This window comes from Protomyctophum parallelum, assembly GCF_964188405.1.
Source record: "Protomyctophum parallelum genome assembly, chromosome: 20".
Lineage (NCBI taxonomy): Eukaryota > Metazoa > Chordata > Actinopteri > Myctophiformes > Myctophidae > Protomyctophum > Protomyctophum parallelum.
This window is the reverse complement of record NC_139718.1, coordinates 10,735,759-10,744,640: the sequence shown is the minus strand read 5'-3', so window position 1 is coordinate 10,744,640 and position 8,882 is coordinate 10,735,759. Positions and strand designations below refer to the sequence as shown.

General features: G+C 42.8%; 2 protein-coding genes across 13 annotated transcripts in view; both read right to left on the bottom strand.

The window, feature by feature from the left end:
* evla (Enah/Vasp-like a) overlaps positions 1-4,399 on the bottom strand; it is a 57,095-nt gene extending 52,696 nt beyond the window's left edge. Inside the window, exon 1 of the mRNA XM_083791168.1 lies at positions 4,056-4,399. Within this exon, the coding sequence (XP_083647294.1) occupies positions 4,056-4,060 (5 nt within the window). The 5' untranslated portion in view covers positions 4,061-4,399. The remainder of the gene's footprint in view (positions 1-4,055) is intronic.
* Positions 4,400-5,171: 772 nt separating this feature from the next.
* The window catches only part of eml1 (EMAP like 1), an 83,307-nt gene continuing 79,596 nt past the window's right edge, over positions 5,172-8,882 (bottom strand). For all 12 annotated transcript variants that reach the window (XM_083792620.1, XM_083792624.1, XM_083792625.1 and 9 more), the window contains 3 exons: positions 8,613-8,708; positions 8,284-8,414; positions 5,172-7,791 (listed from right to left, as the gene is read on the bottom strand). In XM_083792620.1, the coding sequence (XP_083648746.1) occupies positions 7,666-7,791; positions 8,284-8,414; positions 8,613-8,708 (353 nt within the window). In that variant the 3' untranslated portion in view covers positions 5,172-7,665. The remainder of the gene's footprint in view (positions 7,792-8,283; positions 8,415-8,612; positions 8,709-8,882) is intronic.

Below are 8,882 nucleotides of genomic sequence, written 5' to 3'. Positions count from 1 at the left end.
ACTAGATTAGTACTAGAATACTTCAGAAATATACGTTTCGGGGGAAAGGGGGGATATTTACTTTTATTTAAGAGTATTAGTTACCTTCTACTTACCAGTAGGTATAGCAGGTTGGTGTAATAGATAATTTGATTGATTCATGACAGAAGCCAGAAGATATGGCGGATCTAATATAAATGATGCTACACTGAACTAGATACACATCATACATAGTGAATTGGAGATTAGAGAGAATTTAATTATTAGAGAGAGAGAGAGAGAGAGAGAGAGAGAGAGAGAGAGAGAGAGAGAGAGAGAGAGAGAGAGAGAGAGAGAGAGAGAGAGAGAGAGGGAGAGGGAGAGAGACTGACTTGCTAGTAGTGGTGGGTTCAATTGATCGATATGGAAATATATTGATATATACTGAATCGATACAAAGGCTGCTATATCGATTGTGTGGGCGATGCAGTTTTGACATATAAACATATGGTGTAGGTGCAATGCACAATAACGCCACAAGGTGTCTTTAATTTTAATTTAAAGATCCAGGTGTTTTATTGTATTTGTGCAATGCTACAGAATATGTAATGTAGTGTAGTAAATACATGGTCATTATTTGGAATCAGCGTATAACCTCACGCATCTGTGAGGTTGCAGGCAACAGGGCTGAACAAATCACACCTTTGATTTGCTAGGCAATGATTGTCTTTTGGTGGGATGAGATCAATTGATACACTAGTACAGACCAATGTTAGCCTGTGGGTTAAAAATAGCTTAGCTCCGCATCAATATGTGTACGTTCATCATGTGTGTGTGTGTGTGTGTGTGTGTGTGTGTGTGTGTGTGTGTGTGTGTGTGTGTGTGTGTGTGTGTGTGTGTGTGTGTGTGTGTGTGTGTGTGTGTGTGTGTGTGTGTGTGTGTGTGTGCATGCATGCAGCACACAGCACACACACAGATACACAAGGACACACATAGGTTTGCAAAGGAGGCAACAGGGCTGAACAAATCACACCTTTGATTTGCTAGGCAATGATTATCTTTGGGTGTGATGAGATCAATTGATACACTATTAAATGGATCCTGATGGGGTTCAATCAATAGACTGGTCACAAGTTCACAACATGAGGATGAGTAATGATGCTATGGTGGGTTGTGTGAAATATGAAGGGAACATTACACAACAAAATCCTGTTAATGGGGGTGATGTCATGATATGCATGGCAAGTCCACAGTTGAGGTTTAAGTGAACCTTTAGAAGTGAGAGGCCGGGACAGAGGCCATGATGAGACACATTTGGAAGGCTTCATGAATGATGCTACAGTACAGATACACTACACTCAAGGTTTTTTGCGTACTATTGTTATCAAAAGTGAAACATTGATACAGCGTTGTTGGGGCTACTGCTGCTGCTGGACTGTGCTGACGCAGGCTCTTGCTGAGCAGATCTCTGATCAGTTACGAGGGCAGCGGAGTCAGCCTGCAGTCAAACGCACGACTCAGCGTTTTCTGTGCCACCGGCTGACCTACAACGCAGCCTGCACCTTCACTACAGTATGATGAGTCACACCACGACTACCACTTCACAAATCATCCTCACATTGACAGAACGGCAGGGAGCTCTGTCTTTCTTTTCCTGCGCTGTCTAATGTTTAATGTCCCTATTTTTGGTTGGTGTCTTGTCTTGCAACATTTCCTCCACCCTCAGTGTTGTGTACGCATGCGTGTGTGAATGTAACACACATTGTAAAGCGCTTTGGATAAAGGCGCTATAGAAATACAGACCAATTATGTTAGCCTGTGGGTTAAAAATAGCTTAGCTCCGCATCAATATGTGTGCGTTCATCATGTTTGTGTCTATGCATGCATGCATGCACACACACAGATACACAGGGACACACATAGGTTTGCAAAGGAGGCAACAGGGCTGAACAAATCACGCCTTTGACTTGGATCATCTTCTGTCTTTCTGCAAGGCAAAGACCAGTCACCTTGTTGTTGCTTTGTGGAGATTTAAGACTTCCCCTTTGGGTCCGAGTCAAAGAGCTTAGCAGCCTCTGGCAAGAGCACGCACGCAGGCATGCACACACACACACAAAAGAGCTTTTGCAGACAGGAGAAAGATATGTAAATCGCAAATGCCATGCAGGAACGTATATTTCAATCATTTGACTTCCATAAGTTGTATTATGCGAGTACAGATGAGAATGATGTTTGGATCCTAGTAACTAAGCATTCCTTTAACACTGAGGGTGTAATAATGGACCCGAAATGGACCTTCAACACTAAATGATATGTCTTTACACCTTCAGGATTTAATGAACACCACTAGGGAAAGGGGATTTTACTGTGCACTTAGCAAAGCAGAAAGCACAGTAGCATTCTGCACAGCTGTTCAGCTTACGGAGGACGGAGCCTTGAGGCTCCACTGTCTACTCTCTTCCCTCCCTCTCTCATGTGTCTTTTCTCTTCCCTCCCTCACTCATGTGTTTTTTTTTCCTCTGAGGGAGATGGTCACATGCACAACCACAAAGGGGCTATCACGCGCACGCATGCATGCGCACACGCACGCACGCACACACACACACGCACACACCCCTTTGTGACATTACTTTTGACTTACAGTACATTCATCCATCCCCTGACCCTAACCCCAAACCTGGCAACTCAGCCCCAACCTCAAACCCAATAAAACTTCAGTGAAATCTAACTGGCGACACCAATAATTTTGGCACAAGTTTGACATGCTGACCCCAATCATCCGGTTACATTTCCAACATTTGTCCCCACAAATGTGGCCTTTGCCAGGAACACACACACACGTTGGATTTGCAAACCTTTAGGGACATTGCACTGATTCATTTCACACCCCTTACCCTAACCATAATTGATCTAACCCTAACCTTAACCCTAACAGCTGTATCCCTAATTCCATGACACTGTGGTCAAGTCTCATTGGAGTCTCATTGGAGTCTAATTGGCGGAGAGTAGAAACACTTGCCGCCATTGGTGATAATGGCGAGTAGTTGCATGTTGCCACAAGGAGTTGCGAATAGTTGCATTGGTGCGGTTTGGCCTTTAAGGAAAGAACTGCTCTCGCTCTCTCGCTCTCTCTCTCTCTCTCTCTCTCTCTCTCAGTAGAATACAATACTTTTCTCTGGAGAGAATATGGGCCTCACTGCATTCTGCATACCAGACTGCTCAGTGAAGGGCTCAAAATACTACCTCAATCCATAGGCCTGGGGTTGATTTAGAACACAGACTTATAGGATTTGGACAGAAGACATCCTCTTTTTCCATTGGCTGTGTGTGTGTGTGTGTGTGTGTGTGTGTGTGTGTGTGTGTGTGTGTGTGTGTGTGTGTGTGTGTGTGTGTGTCGGGCATCATTCTGTTCTGTGCGTCTATGTGTGTGCATGCGTCTGTCTGATAACCTGCCTGGCAACTATACCGGAATAAACACCTCCCCTGGAAATGCTGAGATGGGTCATTTGTGCCTGATGCCCCCAAACATTCAATTTCCCTTCCATCCAGATTCCACACCACATAGACACACCATCCATCATACGGTACCCCGTCCATCCATCCATCCAACGCAAGTAGCAAGTAGCCTTTTCACAGGTGCAGAAAAAACGTGATGCTGTCGGTCGTTTCCATGACAACATTAGCCCACCTAAATCCTGCATTCAATCAAAATGGGCGTGTCCATCCACGACAATAGATTTATATGGAGAAGACAGTCGTATTGATGCGTGATTGATTATATAAGCAACCGGGACGTAAAGCGACATATTCCATGTCTATTCGGCAGATGCACGTCGTGGGTGGGTCCGCCTGAGCATCATGGTCAAAGTATTGTCCTCACGAGAGCACAATAAACCGTCAATACAATAATAAAATACAACATTTCACCGTGCATGGTATGGGTATTGACGCATATATTCGCTGTGCATGATCAAATCCTGTACATTGCGGCTGCAGATTCCAGGATGGAGGACCCGGTGCATCGTTCATACTGCGACCTGACATGACGCGGTAGGTCGGCTCAAAGCAGGGAGCGCATGGAGCTAACCGTTGCTTACCTCATTTTCCCGTCTTCTATTCAATGGGAGATGATGGCATGAAATGATCCGAGCAAGTCCTCTTCGTTTCCGAATAGCGTCTATCTAGACGAGTGGGCGACAATAGTCTATGTACGATACAGCAGCCTCGTGTCCGGCACATATATTGTAAATGAATAAAATGATTATAGGCTGAGTGAGTCTGTGTTTCTGATAGACGCTATGCGAGAATCCGAGCGTTCTGTCCTCTCTGCTTTGTGCTCCCTTGTCTCTCTCCACGTGCGTTGCTTATTCCCAATTCCATGTTCATGCGATGCGCTGGTTCGGTTGAAGACGGTGGACCGTGGTTGTCACCCGCCCGCCTCGCTGTTTCCATATTTTCTTCCCATTCGGAGTGTTTTGGCGAGGTGGAGATTTGAGAAAATGTTACACAGGCGTGCTAAACAGACCGGGGGTCAGCTCAATGCTGCCCACTAGCGACGAAGACGCATGCATGCGTGCATGCACGCACCCCCATCTCCTTTCTCCTCCCATCTGCCCCCTAGCTCTCTAGCCCCTCCCCCCACACATACACACAGTAGACAGTACATACTACATACACCCCCTCCCTTCTACGTTGTTATGATTATTATGTCGTTTAACATGCCCCCCAAAAAATACAAAATCTGAAAAGAGGACGGACACACTCTTTCTCCTTCAGAGAAATGTGAAAACACCTTTGTCGTCACAAACCTATGACAAATTACACACATAGTCAATACAAGTCAGTAGACAATAAACTATATAGTTACTTTACATTTTAGTTCGTTTTTTCTTATATTTTTAAACATAAGGAAAAACGTTTAAGGCATTGCAGTCACAAGTGAAAACCTCCAACACAAATCCTCAGTTATTATGATTTACTGTGCAGGATGACTTGGAAGTGATAATGCCTGGGAATCGGGATTCCAACCTGGGTATCCCGTGTTGAAAGCCAACACCTTAACCACTAGCCTAAAGGGGAATTCCCCCCTTCATTGAGGGAGGTAGCCTAATAGGCAGAGGCTCTGAGGAGCTAGCCCACTACACAAACATCATGAAATATTAAAACTCATATAATAGAAAAAGCATGAAGATCCACAGAGCAATAGACATTCCATGTTGCCTTTATGTCAGATAAATATTTGTAAGTGTTTAGTGGTAAAACTATCTACGAAGACTAAGGTCACTCTGGAGAGGTAACTTTAAATAGGCCTACTGTATCAAATATCAGATGATTTGCTGTCATTGCAACCCTCTTAATTATAACATTTTAAACATATTCAAATCATGACAGTTATACTGTTATAGCATATTCAAATCTATTTGATCCCAATCATCAAAATGCTTAGAAGAGCAAGTTAAAACAAGTTTATTCATGCATTTCAGTATTAAATCATGAGTTGCTGTTTATCTTAAAATTAAATACCGGTAGATGTTTTTTTGTGTGAGGAATTAGGACTTGTTGAAAGCCATAATAAAAGCTTGCTTGGTCGTGATTTTGCTTGTTCATAATGTGGCCTGATGTATCTTTTATGTTTTATCAAGTTCAAGCCTTGTTATGCTCCAAAAAATAACAGATCTAAACAAGCTCACAATGCATCACAAGTTGTTTGTGAACTTCTAGAAATGCTATTCTTGGCATCATATGGCATCGTATGGCATCGTATGTCAAAGTGATAAATCAGAGAGTGTCACACGTGGGCATCCCTCGTTCAACCTTGAGCATTTTCAAGATATTTATCTTGTCAGCGGTTGTTCAGTGCACACACAGCATGGGAGGCATTGGGAGCACACATAAGTAAACAGTTACAGTGCAATGGTCTGATCCTTACAACATGGGCAGACTACAGACTCATACAGATTTGAAACAGCTCCATAATAATCATAGAACAGCTCAATGCTCGATTTGGTTTGCCTTCCACGTCAGCTTTGACATCAATGCAAGGGCATGGTAAGATAAATCAAGCATGTCACAGGTTTATACTTAAAACTGTTGAAACCGTTTCAAATACATACATCTACATTTTGCCCATGTCTGTTACAAACCTATTGTTATATTTACACAACTATATCTATACAGGGTTTCAGTAAAATAGAAAACTCAAAGTGAAATTGGCATTAGAAGTAGTAGCTCATGAACAATAAATAATAGAAAAACAGTTTCTGGTTGTAAAGATGAGGAAGCACGAATCGTAGCAATGTCCCCATATAGTGCCTTTGACAAAAACTAAAATGGCTAATGTTGCATTCAATAACTTATAATTTGTCACTGGTGAAACTGTGCAGTACCTCAGGGAACCTGATTGGGGCAGCACTTTTCCTATCACGATCACGTGAATGTTGGGCCTGCTGCCTCATATGTTTAAGGGGCTGCATAAGGTACCTAATGTAATGATTGTAACAAAAATGTGTGAATCCATTATTCTCTTTGCATCTAAGATATTAAACCTCACCAAAACCACTGTTGGCTGGATCCTATTTCAAGTGCCTGGTAAACGCATTCATGTACAACTACTTGTTTTTAACATATAAATCACAATAGTTGAACAATGGTTAAAAATATAATACAACATAACTATGGTCTATGGTTAATAACACTGCTTTTGCAAAGGCGGAGCGGTGTCTTCAGAACAGAAATAGTTTTGTTCTAACATTGTTAATAAAATGGGGAAAGGTTAAAATTCTACTTTAGTAATGCTTTCCTGAGTTGTTAAAGACAAAATAAGAAAACATTTATTAATTTAAAATTTAAAAAGTCTATAGGTGCTGTCCACTGAATTACTCTCAACACAGGTTCTGTTCCAAACACTCTATCCGACTGATTGTTTAGTGCCAAACAGAATATTGTTTGGTTCAAACACTTCACTGCAATTTTATTGGATTTTGTTATGATAAATTCTAGGGAAATCATCCTCTTTGGGACAGAATATATGGCATGGCTGTGCCTGTGCACATATAATTATGGCAGGGCCGTGCAGTGAAAATCACTGCAAATACATTTTGGCTTTAGAGCCTTTGGTTCTCTGTCTGTGTGGATTTGATCCATTGTATTTGTTCCGTCTCATATTAAACAGTGGTTCATGCTGTTTCTTTGCTGACATGTAGGCTACAGTATGTGAGTAAGCAATGTTTAGACAGGTCAAGTGAAAGGTGATTTGGAGCACTATTCTAGCTTTCTGGATGTGAAAGCCCTCTCACAACCATGTACACCTCCAACAATTCATTTACTTTAGGTTCACGAGTGAAGACGAGGACTGACAGGCCCTGGTTCTGTCAAGTCACACTTCTGTTCTGTTTAGATCAGCTCATGCCATCTGACGTCTTCAGGTCAGTTCAGTTCATGCGTGATCCATCGTGTGGGTGTTAACGTTTGGTTTGGTTCGGTTCAGTTTAGTGCAGTGCAGTTCTCTCCGTCTGAGTGGTATAGAGTTCTTTTCAGTTCAGCTGTTCATCTCAAGGACCAGTTGCAGTAATGCTTGATTTATACTCCGTTGTAGTTGACTGTAGATCTGCTTTTTTCAGCGAGTGAAACCATTGTACGACAGAGTATAAATAAGACTTAATTAGCCAATTGGTATGTGTGTCTGGTGTCATGTGTTTTGCTCAATGCTCAGACTATCCTCCACTGCATCACGCTCATATCCTTCCCTCCTGTTGACACCAGGAAGCCGTCATCATATAGGAAGTTCACGTTGGTCACATGACTGCTGTGGCCACCATACACATGGCTGGGAGCCTGAAAGAAAACAAACAAACAAATTATTTAAAGCATAAAATACTTTCTTTCAGGTTTGAGTATTGGGTATTTTGTGTAGCCACAGAAAATTGGTCAAAGTCTCGTCCCTGGCCCCCTAGGGGTACTTGAGGGAGTTCCAGGGTGTCCCCAACTTAATGATAGTTAGGAAGCAAATGGACCCCGGCTTATGGGTCTGTTACTCAAAGAGTGTACAAATGGAACCAAATGGACCCGTTAAATTAACATAGATTGTTACAATATAAATGGGTCCCAGAAATAAATATGAAATTGCCATTAAATGGGAGCCCGTAGCCTAATGCATGTTAAACTGGGGGTCCTTGAAATTAAAATGGTTGAGAATCACTGCTAGAGCCGTACAAATCTTTTCTTATGGGGGTCCCTGGCATATCGTTTTCAAATTGGGGTCCGCGGGCTAATAAATGTGAATTTGAGGGTCTTTGAGAACCACTGTGGTAGTGTACATTATCTTACCCTGAACTGTGAGCAGGGGTATGAGAAGAGGTGGACCTTCCCAAAGTCATCTCCAGAGACCAAAAAGTTCTTTCCATTGTCCCTGCAGACGGCGTTAATATCTGTCCCGTCTGAGCCATCAGGCCACAACCCTGAGAAACACAAGCACTCTTACTGGATGGATACACACATGGAAATCATGCCGACACACACACACACACACACACACACACACACACACACACACACACACACACACACACACACACACACACACACACACACTCACACTCACACTCACACTCACACTCACACTCACACTCACACTCACACAAAGAACTGTCACTTACCAAAGACATGGAAGCCTAGAGTACAGGTATAGGTGGCCCAGGCGATGTCTCTGGTGGTCTCCATACTGACCACCTGTTTACACACTGAAGGTATCCCTGAGGATACACACACACACACACACACACACACACACACACACACACACACACACACACACACACACAGATTGACAGATTAATAAAACGGCTAATGATTTCGGTTCATGGTAGACTGGCTCTTTTAGGTAGGAACTAGGTCAGGGGTGGGCAACTTTGCAGATGGAGAGGGCC